This window comes from Anomalospiza imberbis, chromosome Z, assembly GCF_031753505.1.
Source record: "Anomalospiza imberbis isolate Cuckoo-Finch-1a 21T00152 chromosome Z, ASM3175350v1, whole genome shotgun sequence".
NCBI lineage: Eukaryota > Metazoa > Chordata > Aves > Passeriformes > Viduidae > Anomalospiza > Anomalospiza imberbis.
This window is the reverse complement of record NC_089721.1, coordinates 73,520,682-73,538,061: the sequence shown is the minus strand read 5'-3', so window position 1 is coordinate 73,538,061 and position 17,380 is coordinate 73,520,682. Positions and strand designations below refer to the sequence as shown.

The window sequence follows — 17,380 nt, the reverse complement described above, 5'->3', positions numbered from 1 at the left end:
CACGGCTCCATGCGGGATCCCCCACGGCTTGGGAGCCTGGCCAACGGCGGGCACGACGGAAAGGCGCCCAGGGGAAGGGGGAGTCTGTGTCACAGAGATGGCCTTTTATTTCCTGCTCGGTTTCCTCCTCCTGACCCTCCAAGGGCGCCTCCTCCTCTGAGAGCGCCGGGTCGCCCGGGCGCGGTGCCGGGGCCGGCGGTTCCTGCCCCGCCGGGGCGCGGAGGAGCCCGGAGCCGGCGTGTCCCCGCACCCAGGCTTTTCTCAAACCCCTCCAGGGACGGTGACTCCACACCTCCCTGGGCAGCCCGTTCCAGCGCCCAGCCCCTCTTTCGGGGAGAATTTTTTCCTGATGTCCAACCAGACCTTCCCCTGGCACATCTCAGGCTGTGTCCTCGCCTTCTGTCTGTGGTCACCAGGGAGCACAGCCCGATCCCCACCTGGCCACAGCCACCTCTCAGGGAGCTGCAGAGACTGAGGAGGTCATCCCTGAGCCTCCTCTTCTCCAGGATAAACACCCCCAGCTCCCTCAGCTGCTCCTCACAGGACTTGTGCTCCAGACCCCTCCAGCCTTTTTGCCCTTCTCTGGACACGCTCCAGCCCCTCCATGTCCCTCCTAAATTGGGGGCCCTGAACTGGACACAGCACTCGAGGTGCTGCCCAACCAGTGCTGGGCACAGGGGAAGAATCACTGCCCTGCTCCTGCTGCCCACACCATTCCTGAGGCAGGCCAGCATCCACTGGCCTTCTTGGCCACGTGGGCACAAGGCTGGCTCGTGTTCAGTCACTGCTGACCAGCACCCCAGGTCCCTTTCAGCTCCACCTGAAGCCCAGTCCCTCGCAGGTGGGACAGTGCTGAGGAGCCAGGATGGCAGGGGGGCTGTGCTGACACTCGTTCTTGCACCTGACGTGTGGTTACCTGGGCACCGGTTCCTGGGGCAGCGCTGGCACTGCACAGCCCTCAGGCTCCAAAGAGAGTAACAGGGGTTTGTGTGTGCCCAGAGGGTGTTTTCACCTGACAGAGGTTTTGCACCACAGCTCCGCACGCTGCAGCTCACAGCGCCAGTGGGATTGGCCAGGTGAGTTCTGAATTCTGCTGTTGCTCTCATTTTTAAAAGGGTTACGTTTTCCTTTATAGTTCTTTTTAAAGTTTCCAGATGTTTTTATTGGACACAAAATGAGTACACAGAAGTTTGGTGAGTTCAAGAGAGAAAAAGAGACAGTTTTATTTCTGACCTTGCAATATATAGAATTCCAAAAGTGACAGTGGATTGGAGGATCAAATTGCCACCTCTCCAACCACACTGGTCAAACCAGCAATCCAATTCTCTCCTCCCACAAAGAAGAATGCAAAACAATCATTGTTTACGTGAACATTGCGTGAGAACTCCAATAGAAATATGTAAACGTTATCAGAAGACTGAAGAAGTTTTATGAGATCTTTAAAACTTTCAAAAGAACTATAAAAGAAAACTCAACACTTTTAAAAATCAAAACAACATTCTGCCCTAACAAGGAAAAGGCCAGCACAGCAGCTGCAGTTACCTGCTGCTACTGTAAAGAAAGCTGAAAAGATACAATAAAGGAGGGTGGGCCTGTGCTTGCAAGATAAAAATCAGGATTTTGGGCCTGGTTGTTACTTGTGCTGGAGGCACTCCAGGAACAGCCCATCCAAACCCTGGGGAGGAGGAAAAGGGCCGATGGTCATGAACAGCCAAAGACATTCTGATCTGCTGTAATGAGTATAGCTGGGACAGAATTTTACACTTCAGAGTTAAATTTCTCCCTTCAAAATTAAGCAATAGCTGCAGATGAAAATACAACACCTGTCCCTTGAGAGAGGACAGGTACAGACTCTTTAACAGCATTAATCCAAGGTCGGGGTGGATAAACACATGTTTTCTCTCACTAAACTGGCTGTAAGCAATGCAGAAATGCCAACCAGCATCACGGAAAGCTGTTTTTCCTCTCTGCTGTGGTTTCACTATCCACAGCACTCGATCATGTGTCAGTTACCAAACACAGGATCATTGTTTCCCCCAGCACAACTGCAGGTCAAGGAGAAAAACTGCACATTTAACTTCCTACGAAGTACAACGTCTGCTTAATTGCTGCCTTTTCCCCTCTAAAAGTTATGAAAATTTTTTTCCAAGAGGAATACAAAATAATCCATGGTACAACATCTGTTCCACTGATAAAGACATGAAGGTCTTATTTATGTCTCTGTAAGACGGAGCACAAAACAGTATGAATACAGTAGAAGTTTTCTTCACATCATGAGTATGGTGACTTTTCAGGTGTAAATTTCAGCCTCTTCTTTCCAGAAAGGCTAAACTTCCCAACAGCAGTTTTTTTCGTAAGTGTGAATTTGAATAAACCCTCCAAGTGCTGACAAACTTACGGAACATGTACTCAGGAAACACGCTGCACAATGGCAAAGTATATTAAAACGTGTAAAAACACAAATAATTTAAGACCGACACTGCTAATCTCTGGTGTCTTTCAAACTGATTTCAGCCCTTTATTTCTCTCTGGTTACCACCCTCAGGCAGCTTCATGGCTCAGGAGAGGCAGGAAGTAGCTTGCAGCTGAGCACGGGGCTCGGAGGGCGCGGGAGCTCTCCGCACGGCTCAGGGGGTGCCCGGGCTGGGCTCCCAGCTTCCGCACGGCTCGGCAGAGCGGGGCAGAGCTCCTCAGCACTGCCGTGCTGACGGAGCCACGGGCACGGCACGCGGCGTGTCCCGGTCTCTCAGTCACTGTCGAATTCCTCGATCCTTAATTCCTCCTCCTCCAGGAGGGCCTGGGCTGCGATGGGCTGGGGCTGGCTGCCGGGCAGGTCACTCCCGCTGGACTGGCTGGAGGGGAGCCCCTCGGGGTCGCCGTCGCCGTGGGACAGCTCCGGCAGCCCGGGGTCCTTGTCGCCCAGAGCTTCCAGCTGCAGCCTGCAAAGCACCAGGGCGGCACTGCTGAGCTCGGCTGCTCCCACTGCCCGAGCAGAACCTCATTCCCTCCGACAGAGGCACTGCAGGACTGCTCAGGAACACACTTTATTCCCGAGCAGGACCCCTGAGGAAGCAAACACCTACATTTCTCTGTGCTACGGTTCCTGCACACTGAGCAGGTGGACAAGGACGACAGTGCTTTCAGCAGGACGTCACCCCTCAGATCAGATATTGTGACACCCCACCAACTTACTGATGCAGATACAAAATGTGAGTATCCACAGGTGTGCTGCAAGGAAACTTAAAAGGGACAAGGAAGTTACTATTAATTTGAGAAATTTCACACCTTGTGGCACAGACCAGGGGGATTACAAAGAAATGCACCCCTTAAGGACACTCGTCTTTCTCCCTGACTAACAACCAAAATGGCTTTTAATACAACAGCTGGGGAACAGGGTGGTTCTTGGAAATTCACAGGTAAACTCAGCAGCAACACCAGGGACAAGTAGGAGATGCTCTGTCAGATGCCTCAATAAACTACGTCCAAGTTAGGAGATGACAGTTGTGAGCTTGAGCTGCAGCTCACTGCAGCTGTGAGCTTGATTCTTTGCTAGAAACACACCAATTACAACACTTTAAATTCCAGAGACAGCTCTAGAAGTGTAACTGGGGCTCTGCTGGGGTAAGTGAAGTCTCTGACCCAGAGGGCTCACAAGAGTCACAGCAGAGCTCCTCGTGCCATGTCACCCCTGGGGCTGCACACGCAGCCTGCGAGGAGGCCACTGCAGTCCCACAGGGAAAAACCCTGGGTTTTCAGCAGCCAGTAGCTCTAGCCTGACGAGAAACCGTGCACTCTGAACAAAGGTTTACTCTGAGTAGCCTTACAGGCAAAACTTCTACAAGATTAAATCAGTGCAGCTATCCAATTCCAGATGAAACAGACCTTTAAAAATACCCTGTCTTTGAGTGTTACATCACAGACTTACGTAATCAAAGGGTTCTCCCCCTTCATATATGACACAGTCTCACTTTTTAACTACAGGCAGAAGTTCAGCTTACCTCCCAAAATGTCTTTTCAGTGGCAGCCTCCCCACGTCTTGGATAAAAGCAATCTGAGCTAAGAACAAAGAACCACCAGTATCATATTAGATAGACCATAATGAACAGACAGCTGAACATACTAGAAAATAAACAATGACCTTAGTCGAGTATTCCAGTATTTATTTGAAATATTTTAGGTACCAAAACACCGTGCATGTAACGTTTTTCCCCCAAACTGTTACAGTTTACCACAACATATTTACAGATGGTCTGCACACAAAATTCCAAACCCCTGACATTCATCCCCTGTGTATTTATCATGTAGAGCTGTTATTCCACAGCCTACAAGTCACTCATCCTGATGTCAAGGCCTTAGTTAAGACATGATGCTTTTCATTAGAAACAATTAACAGCACAAGTGACCCAGCTCTCTAAATACTAATTTTTGCACTACGTACCACACAAAGTAAATTTTTCTGCAAGAACTGTTTGCTAATGGATTATCTCAGATTTAACTTTTTTTTAATGCACTGCAAACTGTAATTTCGCTTCTTTTGTCTGTTAAAGGCTTTTTGAGCTGTTGCTGTTACTGGAAAGGTGTAGGATCATATTTACAGGAAAATGGACACGTATGAAATGAACCAGCCTAACCTTCCTGAACTGAAGAACAAGGTCATCTTTGCAGATAAAAAAGCTGATGTTGCAGGAAGAAAGAAGAGGCAGAAAAGTTGCTGACAGACATAGGGGTGTCAACCCCAGTAAAATGATGCTTACAGCATCTGCCAATTAGATTAAGAAAAAGATGTCTGCTTGCCTCGTGGACAAAGCAGAGCTACCAATCAAAAAATGCACGACTGTGTAGACCAGGACAAGAAGTAAATACAAACTATGTTTAGAGGCACAATAAGCAGCTTTTGCTTGATTCACATTGAATTGTGCAGAGTCCTTTGTCTCCTCTCCTCGGAAAGGCATCAGTAACCAATGAAGATTTAGTCAATACTGGCTACTAGGTTTAAAAACCTCTTCACGTCAAATCCTCCAGCACATATAATAAAAGCCCTAAGTCCAGAGAGCACCTTAATCACTACAGTTTGACCAACCTACCAGGGCAGCTTTAATTTTGGCTGTGGTACTGGAAGCATCTTTGGGCATCACCTACATAACATTTGCCAGGAGAATGTTTTATGCTGAGGCAAAAGCATAAGCAGTATTGACCTTTTGGCTTATGAATTTTGTCAGTATGTTTCAATTGCAAGAAGAGTCCAAGATCAAGAGTTACCTTGATCCATCTTACCTTGGTTTCTCATTGGGTTTGCTAACATAGCAAGATAAGGCAGCAGCTCTGTCTGAAGGCACTCAGGTGGTAAACAGAAGCTTGAAAAAAGAGATTTTGCAGCAACGCAATTTTCCTGATACTGTAAGAGTTGGGGAGGAGAAACACAAGTGAAAAGCCTTAAAAAAACATTAAGAATATAGATGTTCTGTACCTTAACACACAGACTTTTCTCCTACTGCTACTGAAAAATGAGGCCAGATTAAGAGAACATAAGCAGTTAACGTGCTGATCTTAAAAACGGTAGAATCCCTCAACTTTGCCTTTTACTGGGCACTAAAATTTAAAAAACAAATCACTCCTTTATAACAGAGTTCCCAGCCCACCCAGGCCAATGCTTTTTGTCAACGTATTAGTTCAAATGTAAAAAAATGCCAAGACCTGCTGTGTCACCTGAACAAGCTATTTCTGATAAACACAAAACCGTAACAGCAGACATTTCTTACACTTATACAACAGTTCAATGTGCTTCAAACTGCACAAAACAAGACTCAGTTCTGGAAGTACTTAACAGCTCTTCAACTCCAGTTGTCTCCCTATTAATTTAGGATTCAGGCTCTCCCAGGAACATGCCAACTTGGACACAGGCATCAGACTTTGTCAGTGGCCTCCGATTTATTTTTACATTAAAGGAGTGATGCAAACTGCTCTTCTAGCAAGTGCTTTATAGAACCAGACTATCTCAAAATAGGGTATTTGACAAGTTACATCAAATTTGAACTACACTGCTCAACAGTGACACCTCAGGGAAAAAAGAATTCAGAAAAAACAAAGGCAAGGATTTACCTTTTTGTTGATCAAAAACCACTGGGGTTTATGTAAGGGTCGGAACCCCATGCCCCCCTGCTGGTGGGCAAAGGCTCTGGAGGTGTTGGAGTGGATCACCCCTCGGGTAGCCACGGAGGCACTGTAGCTCTCCATCACAAGCCGTGCCTGAGAGAGAAACGGGGCCTTGGGTGAGCTCCAGGCAGCTCATCTGCACTGAAACACACACAGGGACTGCACTGGCACAGCACGCACAGCGTTTTAAAGTTTAGATTACTGCAGAACTTGTATTCAAAGTAGCTAAGAAAAAAGGAACAGCTTGATTCCTTCTTAGTACAAACATATTCTACTAAAAAATACTTTGTAGAGTATTCTACAAACACTACAACCCATTGTAATAAAATGCTGACAGAAGCTGGACAAAACATTGGCTCTGCATCTCCTCTGCAGCTGATGTACTTCAGCATTCATTTACAATTCAAATCCCTCACACCCTAAGACTACAGCAAACTTTAAAATGCGCAGTGAAGAATTGAGAGGCTCAATGTCAAAGTACTTAAAGACAAGTTTGTGCCTATATAGAGATGACACTTACACTCCAGTTACTACAAAGGACATCAGCAGTGCTCAGATATTCACTGGCTCTCACTACATCATCTATATCAGAAAAAAAGTCCATGTAGTTCTGGTGAAGGTAGAGATTGAACATGCTTCCAGACATATGTGATTTTTCCACAATTTCCTGTTAGGAAGAAGCAAATTTGGATTTTACAGGTGGATAAGGAAAAGGATCCTTGCATGAAAAGCTGTGATACATCCAGGTCAGGGAGCTGGAACACAAGGCCTGTGCAGCGATGCCCAGACACAAGGAGCTGGTTTGCCCAGCAGTCCCTCCCAGAGGGGTGATTCCCTAGCTCAGACTGGAGGCACACCAACTGAGACCAGGAACAAACCCCAAGGGGTGGAGGATTTGCACCAATCCCCTGGGGCCCAGCTGAACCCGTGGAGCCCCTGCAGGAGTACCTCAGGCTGAATGAGCAAGGTGTCCCGGTGGTGTCCGGACAGGTGAGCAGGCAGCTGAGGGCACTCTGCTTCTGACACTGCTTCTCCTGGAAAGGATTGCACAGGCTTCAGCCTCTGTGCTCACAAATGTTGCTAGCAACTGTCAGCTCCACCAGCAGCTAAATGATAGCATTTTCCATTCCCAGAAAGCTCTGGGACAGGCACAGGTACTTAATTATTATAGTCAACATAACACAGTCATCCACACACAGTTAGTTGCATTAAGCTTCATACAACAAATCTAATGAAATAACTGTCGTATTCCCTCACCTCACTACTTCTCCTCAGTTGGTTTTGGAGCCAGTATTGGGAATTATTACCAAAATGTGCACAGCCAGTGGCACGAGGGGCCCTGATGTAGCTGATTTTATGCTGTTGCTACTGACCAAACATCCCAGACAGAGCCCATCCAAAGCCTTACTTCAGCAACTCCAGCTGGTAGCAGCTGACATGCTTTCCCCACTGAAAGGGAGAATAAGTCAAAGTTTTCTTACTTTTGCAATAAATAATTTTCCCCAGAGCATGGAAAAGAAAAATGGATGCATCCTTGCCACCAATAGCTTGAATCTCCTGGTCTTCTGAGGTATCACATTTACTTTTCTTTCTTACTTTGGCTACTCCTGCTTCCTCACATTTTACTGTGGGGCACTTCTTCTTCTTCTTTGACCAAAATTCTTTCTCCAATGAGCAGCCTATTAATAAAATTAATAAAATCAAGACAAGAGTTCATGATTCTGCAGAAGTTTTCTACAATGCTACTGCTGATGTTCTGTGTGAACAAACAGTACTAATAAAGGGAACAGAAGAGGCTGTATAAATGGGAGCACTATGAGAAAACTCATTTATTAGGAACACAACCCAGTCACCTAAACTAGCATCATTCACTACCTCCATTCCACTTCTGTCCCTTAAGACACAGCTGAGGTAACCCAGTACTTGAAAAAAGCATTCAGGCTTATCCCTTCTAGTTCTGATACATACCCCACTTGACCACGTTTAGTATTTCACATTTTTGAAGCACAAGTACAAATATATGTAAATTATATTTCAGTTACATAGTGTTATTTCAGTTACATCCTGTTTACTTAGCAATTTTGTCTTCTACTGGCATTATCTGTACAATAACCTCCCTGAAATACAAAGTGGCAAAGAAAACCTTCCATTTAGGCGATTCTTCCAACTGCCCACTATTTTCCACAAAGTTCTGAGCTTCACGAAATAAAACCCTTATTCTACTCTAAGTTAATAAACTTGAAAATTTTCACCCACAATTTCATTTTGTGGCATTTGAATGTTCCTTACTGAGCTAAGACAAATTATCCTTTAGGTATTTATTTTTCTCTTCTCCCACAATTACCATGGATCTATTTTACCCACTAACAGTGTTACAGAATGAATGCATCCGTGGTGCTCACATAGGTACACACATGAAGAAACACACCTTACGTAACTAAAAACAGATGCTGCGTGCTCAGGAGACCAGCATGGAGATGGGGTATCTCCCAAACCTGCACAGTATCACTGGCTGCCAGTCACTCACCTCACTGAAATACCTGCACAACTACACACATTCTGTTCAAACTCCTTCCCAGTGTTAGGGAAAATGTGAGAGGAGAATGCTCAGTGTGCTGTGACTCCAGTAGTCCACACACCAAAGCTCTGAATCGTACGCCTTTGTTTTCTCCCCAGCTCTAACTATCATGGTTTCACATTTCCAAGGTAACTTATTAAAAATTACACAAGCTGGTTATTTTAACATTATTTAGATTTTCTGGAGGATGTGTCCAGCAGTGAGATCCTGCATGCTGTTCTCAGATATCATCAGTCTAATATTCACTCATACTAATGGCATAATCACCCCACTGAGAGCAATCCTCTGTTTTTCTGATTCACACAGAACAATCCAAGCCTGGTACACCTGAAGACATCAGCAGAATAATTGACCTTCAACATTTGCAAGTTAAATGTAGAAACTTTACTCTCTGCCTTGTGTAACATAACCAACACTGCCAAGCTAATTTCAATATACCCTAAAACTCAATGTAAACACTCCCTCTTAAAAATGGGCTGTAAACTACCTTCAATCTTGTATTCCATGAGCACATTTGTGATTTGCAAAGCAAATGGGAGGAGAAAAATTCGTGACAGAAACAATACCATTACTAGCTCTACCACACACAGCAGAAGACAATTGCTCAGTCTGTTTCCTTAGGCCTAAGTTTAATGTAAATGATGCCACCATTCCACAGTCCTGACAGTGAGTAACACACGCCAGAGTACTGCTTTTAAAAATGCAACTCACATACACCAGCTCCTTAAAAACTACTGACTTGTAAAATGCTCATAAAATAAGCAGTTTGGGAAATGCAAAAACCAGGCAATGAAAGTATCCCTTTCAAACTAAGGCTGCATCATAGAAACTCTGAACAGCAAACACAAATAGCAAAGACACCAGGAAGAGAAGAGGGTATTTTATCAAATTACATCAGCACATGCACACGTGTTGTGGTTTAAGCCCAGCCTGCAAGAGCTGAGCCCCGCTCACGCCCCCACACACCCTGTGTTGATTCCTGCTCCACAGAAGCGTGTCCAGAATGTTTTTGCAACTCACCCACCTGTGCTGCAGCTGTGAATGGAACATGTTTTCAGCAGAAATTGTCAAAATATCACTTCACCTAGCAAAACCATAATTTGTACCTTTTGTAGAGGAAAACTGAAGGCTGTTTATTGCACTTCTTATGTCACCTGAACATCCCTTGCAAAGCAGCTCCAGAGAAGTTCTATCGAGGGTGTAATTCTCTCTGTTCTAAAAGGGAAAACAGCAATAGAAGAAACAGGAAAAACAGCAATATTCAAAGCAATAGAAGAACAGGAAAAAGAGTATCTGAACATGGCTCTGGGAGCACACCTCTGACACACACCGTGAACAGACACAGGAGTGTCCACCATGTGCTCATACCACAGAATACTACAAACTTAAAAAAACTTAATTTGTTTAGATACACTGTCACAATTTATATAACAATATTATAGAGAAAAATGCACATAACTCTTTGCAAGGTGTCACTCAATATGATATGGCTTGCAATCAAAACAGTTCAGGAGCAATAGAAGATGTAAGTTCATGACCTCTTCTGGCCTTGCTGGCTACATGAAAGATTATATCTCTTCCTATTATTTGTTTCATTTATTTACTTACTGTAATAACCAGAGTAATTTTCAGAAGCAACTTTGTAGACTTGGAGCACAGATCAAGTGAAACTGATCTTAAAAACAAGGTATCTGTCCAGCTTGTTCCTTGCTTTCTGTTGCCCTGGGGAAAACGTTTTTTCTTTCGGGGAGAAGTGGGGCTCTGCTATCACAGATCAAATACAGTAACAAAACCAATATATTTCTATATGGTCCTAGCCCTGCACAGAAGTTATGAGCTTTGACAACTTACCATACTGGCTTCTGCTGCAGCTATTCGATTAAGAACTTTCATCATATTTGTCAGTGCAACAGGCTTGAAACTGTTGAATTTCATTAAAAAAAAAAAATAATTAGTTTCTAACCTCTCAGTTATTTGAACCATGTTTTATTGAGGTAGAACATCTCACCTAATATTGAATATACACAACTCCTCTACAATTTCAGCGGGGAACAGTGACCTCTGGTTGCCGTCTCCACTGAAGTTATCTGACATTATAAAGACCAGGGGGCACCTACTCCTACGAACAAAACTCCTGCATGGCAGAACAACAAAATGTGATGAGTGTCAGACTCCAGCTTGGCAAGTTGCTAAAGCTCATAGTTAACAACTTATTTGCCACTGACCTGAGGATTTCATGTAGGCTGCCAGGATCTCGGTAGAATTGGTTAGGAATGTCCTGTCCAAAACAAAGAGCTGCTGTCATGACACTCTCCTCCACAGACTGACCGTCATGGCACACTACATTGCCACACATTTATAACTGCTGGTTTGCTTGCTGTCAGCTACATTCAAACACAGCAGACTCTGGACAGAGGAGCAGCAGGGGGAAACAGGCCCAAAGCACAGTATGTCTCATTAAGGAAAAGGACCATCCACAAAGAAATGTTTTCTCGCTGTCTCAGCTCCCTAAGACACAGCCTTGGGTGATCACACTGCCTGTGAACAAGAGTTTCACCCGGAGGACAAACACTCCAGGAAGCAGCTCCCTTGGGGAAGAGGGCAGGACACCCATGTGAGGTGTCACAGGACCTGCACAGGAAGGCGACTTAATAAAGACAAATCTCATGAGAATCTGCTTCCTAAATTCCATGGCACATCACATTACCCTGCCAGAATTTCTGTCTGTTTTGGTCTTGAAAAGTTACAGACAACCTGACTACCAATTTCTAGAATTTCTCTGGGGAAAAGAATTGCAAAGTTCACAAAGAAATTGCTATTGAAACACACTTTTACACAAGTACAAATAAAGCCTTTCCTGTACCTGCTCTCAAACCCTCAGTCCACACCTGTGCCCTAAACACCACCACCTGTGTAAAAACAGGGAGAAAGTGCTGAATTCCAACTGCTGCTCCTGCTTGTGTTCATTCTCATGTGTCCCCTGCACTCTCGTGCACCATTAAAGAACAGGAGTAGTGGTGTGTTTTCCACTCTTCCTGTTTATACACACACATACTTCTAGAAATTAAATCATCCAGAAACGTGGCAATGACTCCTAAAAATTGATCTGCTTTTTGATACTCTGTTATGTATTTCTGTGCTCACACCAGCCTCCCATTTCTGCCTCACTACTTGCTTCTGTGGCATAACTAACTACAGTTGGACGTGGCTCTAGACTGCTGCAGAGACACAAAAACTAATGAAGATCTCATCTGCAGTAAAGCAGGCTAACTTTGGGAAACACCCATCCAGTATCTGAAGGTAGTCAGCATGACAGTATTACAACAAAAGGTACTGTTTTAAACACAACATTTCACAAGTTTTCACTTACTTCAATAAGAATAAGCTTTTTATCATTTTCTGAGGACTCCCCAAGCATCTGAAGTTTGTTATACTTATTTGCTCTTAATAGAAAATCTTGAAAGAGAGCTGCTTGGGCCTGACTCGGAAACGTATGAAAATTTGAGTCTGAAAGAGAAAACTAATTAAAAATATGTATTCTATATTATACCAAGTAAAATATAAATACCCACACAAACTAATACCCACCCGTGCTAATTTCTGACAGCAGCACTGAACAAGCCCTTTGGCAAACGTGTGACAAACAGAGGAGAATTTTTAAAGGGCTATAATTCAACTGAGGCCCCAGACAAAAACACTTACCTGTTTTCATTTATTTGGTTCAAATTATATCCAGGCTATTACAGAGCTCTCTATACTGATTTGAATTGTAAATTATTTTTGACTAGGCACTGTAAAAAAACAGAAATCCCTTTCCAGATAAAAGCAACAGAAGGATCCTTGCTAAACACTAGGGAATGGACTTACATGGATGTGGATCTGATTTCATAAGTGACAGACAGAAACAAAGCAAAAGTACAAGATAGAAAACCCACAAAAGTAACTGGAAGGGGAAAGAAAGAGATAAAAAGAAAAATCCCCAACAAACTTACCATGGCCAAACATGTTTCTCAAGTCTTCCTTTGTGAAGTCTAAGGAGAGTGGATTGGTCCATTCTTGCACCTGAAGGCCAAGATCTCTGGCCAGAATTTGGAGAGTTGCAGTTTTTCCACAGCCAGGAGGGCCAGTCAGCAGCAAGATAGGGCCACCCTGACACAGAGATACAAAACATAATCACAGAGGTGATAAATGAAGACTGACAGTTGGCTGAGGATGGATGCTGGTTGAACTCTTCCTGTAGTTTCTCCGGTAATGATCCTCTCTCCCAGCCACACATTTTGTGCTGTTAATTCACCTGCTGAGTACTCAGGCAGAGAGAACCAGGCCAGGACTCTGAGAGCCTTACTCTGCTCCTAATGCCTCTGGTAAATAAAGTGCATCTCACTGCCAGCACAACAGACACTCACCTGCAGAACCATCTCTGGAAAACACCAGTCAAGGCTGGCAATTTGTGTTTAAGAATGCCTCTTATCAAAATTGAGATTAAAAACATCCTCTCCATCCTTACCAGCTCAGTGCAACTGGGAAGTTGTCACGAGACATAAAAATAAACCTGGCAGAGGTAAAATGCAGCTTTAGGCACCTACTGAAGAGTTGTGATTTACAGCTGGATGCCAGAAAACAGTATTTCTGAGCAAAATCAGAATCCACCTCTTAGGAGCATAAGCCCAAAGTAAATATACAAGCTCTAACCTATGTTCTTAGAGTATTTTTTACAATGCACAAGACACACAGTCACTATCTCCCTCAGTTGAGGCTTCTCTCTGAACTTGAAATTGCATCCAGCTTGTTTGTATGGTTTGATGCCTCCAGTTACAGAATTTAGCAAGTTTACCTGCTTTGGCTGCCTCTGAAATGTGTGCGTTTTTAACCAGGTTTCAACTTCCTCAATTTTCTTCTTTTGCACAGCAAGGTCATTCTGAAACAAGGTTAAAATACGTGAAAATTATATATTAAACTCTTGGTTTCCAATGATGAAATTAAAGAATAGAATAAATGCTGGATAAACTATCAACAGACATGCTGGTGTGTGTTCCAGTTACGTGTGTGCTCTGCAGAAGCAATGCCACAGTTAAGGATGATCATCTCATCCTGTTTCACCAAACAATCAATTTTCCATTCTCTGTAGTCAGGAAATAATGAGCTATTTATTATTCTTTAAGTGGTAACACTACAATCCTGTCTGTGTCAGGATACTTCATGGCTATTGCTGAAGGTGGTCCTTTTTACTTTTTTTACTCTAATACCACAGAGGTTTTTGTAACTTCTGCAGATGCCACATAGCTGGGTTTGCCCAGTGCTTGGACTAGCAGATGTGTGTGGAATTCAGTAGCAGGTTTGAGAGTTTACAAGAGGACTGACAGGAAACATCTCCTGCTGTTTAATAACCCAGAACCCCTGTGCTTTATCGAGCAGGGGGTGGTGAGAGGTTACAGACAGAGGCACAGCGCGACCCGTGATGCCAGCGCTGCAGCAGACACACACCTGGGTTTCAGGTCTGTGTCTCTCCACCCACGGCAGCTCCTCCTGGGCCTGGCTCCAGCCGGGTGTGGCACAGGGCGTGGCTCTTTTCCTGGCAGCAGCTGTGGCTCGGCCCTTCTCTGCCACGGGGCTCGGGGCTCTGTGCTTCTGCCCACGGCCTCTGCCAGAGCCGCCTCTCAGCGGCCTCACGGCAGCTGCACAGGGGCCAAGGCCTGTGCTCCCAAAGAAGTCATCAAAAGGGGCTGCCAGCCACTCCGCCACCTGCAGAAACACAAACCTCAGCTGGGCTCAGCTATCCCTAGAAAACGGGACATGCTTGTCAGGTGTACACTGCCCCAGGCCAGGCTGGACACTGGGGCTGGAGCAGCCTGGGACAGTGGAAGGTGTCCCCGCCATGGCAGGGGTGGCACTGGGTGGGCTTTGGTCCTTCCAACTACAACTGTTCTGGGGTTCTGTGATGAAAAAAAAAAGCTGTATCATTGTTCCAGGAGTATTCTGCAGCAAACCGGCAAACCAGAACAAGCTGAGAACTCCACAAACACATATCCAAAGAATTACAAATTAATGAAAAAGCAGCTTACTCAGACCACTTTTATATGATGGTAATGTTCACACTGTCTCTGTGCAGTCTTCAGTATGTGGCACTTTCCACCCGCTTTTAAAAAATATTTACAACACAGCCATTTGTGCATAAAAGTTAGAAACATCTGGCAGAGGAAGTTCCTGAGGCAGCGCAGTAAAATCAGGCAGCGTTTGCTGCTCTGGGCTGAAGCAGAGCCCGTGCCAGGAGCAGGAGCAGTGCTGAGCAGCACTGGATTTGACTCTGCACTGGAGGGATAAATGTATTATTTATATTTATGCCCTGGGCCAGGGCAGCAGACTCAGCCCTGGTAACAGCACAGGGGCAGCCCCTCGGCGTGGGGCAGCAGGCTGGCTGCCAACGCTCCGGGGTGAACATGTGAGGGACAGAGCACACCCTGCAGCCCCAGAAGGGCTGGGAAACCCTGAACCAGCACAGCAGAGTGCTGGCACTCAGGACACAGAGAGCTGCCTGCAGCAGCAGGCTCTGCCTGCAGTGGGCCCTAACAGCTCCAGCAAGGCCCTGTTTGCAAAGCCCCAGTGGGAAATGAAGGAGGGGGGTCACGCTGCTGTTGGGGGGAATAATGCTGAAACCAGCCCGACTCCTCCATCCCAAAGTTCCACATCCTCAGAGGGAGCTGAAGCTGTGGCAGGGCTGGAAAAATCCCCAGAGAAAGGAACAACCAAGTGACACCACTGAGAGCTACTGCAGAGCTGAGCTGGCCCAGCCTGGGCACATCTGACTGACAGGGCAGCACTTCAGACTAGAAAAGCCCCATCCCAAATTTCAACAGCAGTGTCTCCTGACATTCCCTTCCTGGGGGGTGTGGGGATTCCTGCTGCAGGGGCATAATGTGATCCCAGTGCTCCAGGCTGAGCCAGGTGCACACAGCCTGGGTCAGCCTCCGCTCTGCTCCTGCAGCCTTCACACAACCACCTCAACTTTAAGAGTCACTGAACCACTGAGGCTGGAAAACAACTCAACTGCCACTGTTTTACAGCTTTCTCACAGGGAATTCATGGTTTGGCTTTAACTGTAAGGTCGAAAGAATTCTCAGTTGCTGAGCACAGCTCCTGCTCCTCAGGACAACCGCCTCATTCTCATCCTTTCAGTCACCTGTATCAGCTCTCCTGTGGCCTCTCCAGGTGCTGTTACAAACCCCCACAACCTGGCCACTCTGACCCTTCTTCTACTGCCCAGCCAGTTACAACAAAACCCACATTCATCTACAATAATTACAAATATCGTTTATTACACCCTCCCTCCCAAGCACAGACCCAGCAGTTACTGTTTCACCAGAAGTCAGTTGTTGTCCTTCATCCATTGCTCAATCCATTGCTCAATCTGATCCAAATTTCTCTCCAGGTCCTCTGGAGTGTTGCTGGGCAGCTGGTGTACAATTTCCTTTTTGTACGACAGCACAGCTTCCTCATACAGAGTCTGAGACAGAAGTGAAGGCCAGCCCTCCCTCCACGTTCCCACTGCTCAAATAGCCCCACGGGGCACTAGAGCAGTGGTTGTGGAGCCTGCACTGTGCACGGAATAATTCTGGTTCAGATCTTTGTCTAATCATTACCAAATGTATCTGTCTGCCTCAGCGCTGCAGGACCATGGTGCCCTGATTTTTAAGAGTGTTTTCTTTTACAGTTCTTTTGAAAGCGTTAAAGTTCCCATAAAACTTCTTCAGCCTTCTGATAACGTTCACATGTTTGAGAGTCAGAGGTCCCACACAATTTCATGTGTAAATAGAATATTTACATATTTCTCTGTGGGTGGAGAGAAATGTTCGATTGATCTTTGGACCAGTGTGGTTGGAGAGGTGGTGATTCCATCCTCCAACCCACGGTCACCTCTGGAATTCTGTAAACACCAGATGTTCGAATAAACTCTCTCCTTTCTCTCTTTTGAGCTGTCCAAGCCTCTGCGTGCTCATTTCGTGTGCGGCAGCGGCAGGCCGCGGCTGTGTGAGGCTCAGCGGAGCTGCGCAGCCCTGTCCTGTCCCCCTGACCAGCCCCGCGGCTGGGACTGACCCAGCTGCACCCAGAGCCCTCGGGAGGGGCTGGGAGGGCCGGGGGTGGGGGTTCACGGCAGGTTTTGGGGGTCTCTCCGTAACCTGGGACTCAGCGGCAGCTCTGAGCAGCTGCGTCCGCCGCTCGCTCCGTGCCCGCGGCGCAGCGGCGGCCCCGGCACCGCGACTGCCACTCGCGCCGCGCCCAATCCCAGCCCCCCGCAACACCCCCGTGGAGGGGGGTGCCCCTGCCACGCGCAGCGGCACCAAACGCCATCTCCCTCCCGGTAAAAACCAGAGCAGCCCCCGCGAGAAAGGACAAACGGCCACCACACAGCCCGCGGGGGAACCACGGGGCCGCCGAGAGCCCCGTCCCCACACCCACCTCCGCCGGCCTTCCCGGGCCGCTGCCGGACATCCTCGGCCGGGGGAGCCTCGGCCGGCGGCCCCGCCGCGCCCAGGCCGAGAGCCAGCGCCAGGGCAGCCGGGGTCCCGGGCCTGCGGGGGCCTTCCTCCCCGCCGGCTCTTAGCTGCCCGCGCCGCGCCGCGCCGCGCCGCGCCGGGCGGCGCCGTGACGCCA

At 46.6% G+C, this 17,380-nt stretch overlaps 1 protein-coding gene across 2 annotated transcripts; it reads right to left on the bottom strand.

Moving 5' to 3' along the window:
* Positions 1 to 1,839: 1,839 nt before the first annotated feature.
* Positions 1,840 to 17,300, bottom strand: RAD17 (RAD17 checkpoint clamp loader component). 2 transcript variants are annotated; one of them, XM_068177622.1, is made up of 16 exons: positions 17,186 to 17,300; positions 14,216 to 14,473; positions 13,566 to 13,649; positions 12,724 to 12,880; positions 12,102 to 12,238; positions 10,957 to 11,009; positions 10,740 to 10,865; positions 10,583 to 10,652; positions 9,838 to 9,946; positions 7,635 to 7,832; positions 7,102 to 7,187; positions 6,674 to 6,820; positions 6,100 to 6,246; positions 5,275 to 5,395; positions 3,999 to 4,056; positions 1,840 to 2,939 (listed from the first exon to the last, which is right to left on the bottom strand). In XM_068177622.1, exons 1-16 carry the CDS (start codon positions 17,216 to 17,218, stop codon positions 2,747 to 2,749), a joined length of 1,977 nt encoding a protein of 658 aa, XP_068033723.1. In that variant the 5' UTR covers positions 17,219 to 17,300; the 3' UTR covers positions 1,840 to 2,746. The 2 variants fall into 2 exon arrangements, with proteins under 2 accessions (XP_068033723.1, XP_068033724.1); XM_068177623.1 differs by lacking the exons at positions 13,566 to 13,649; positions 14,216 to 14,473; positions 17,186 to 17,300 and having other exon boundaries at positions 12,102 to 12,251; positions 12,724 to 12,844.
* Positions 17,301 to 17,380: the final 80 nt, after the last annotated feature.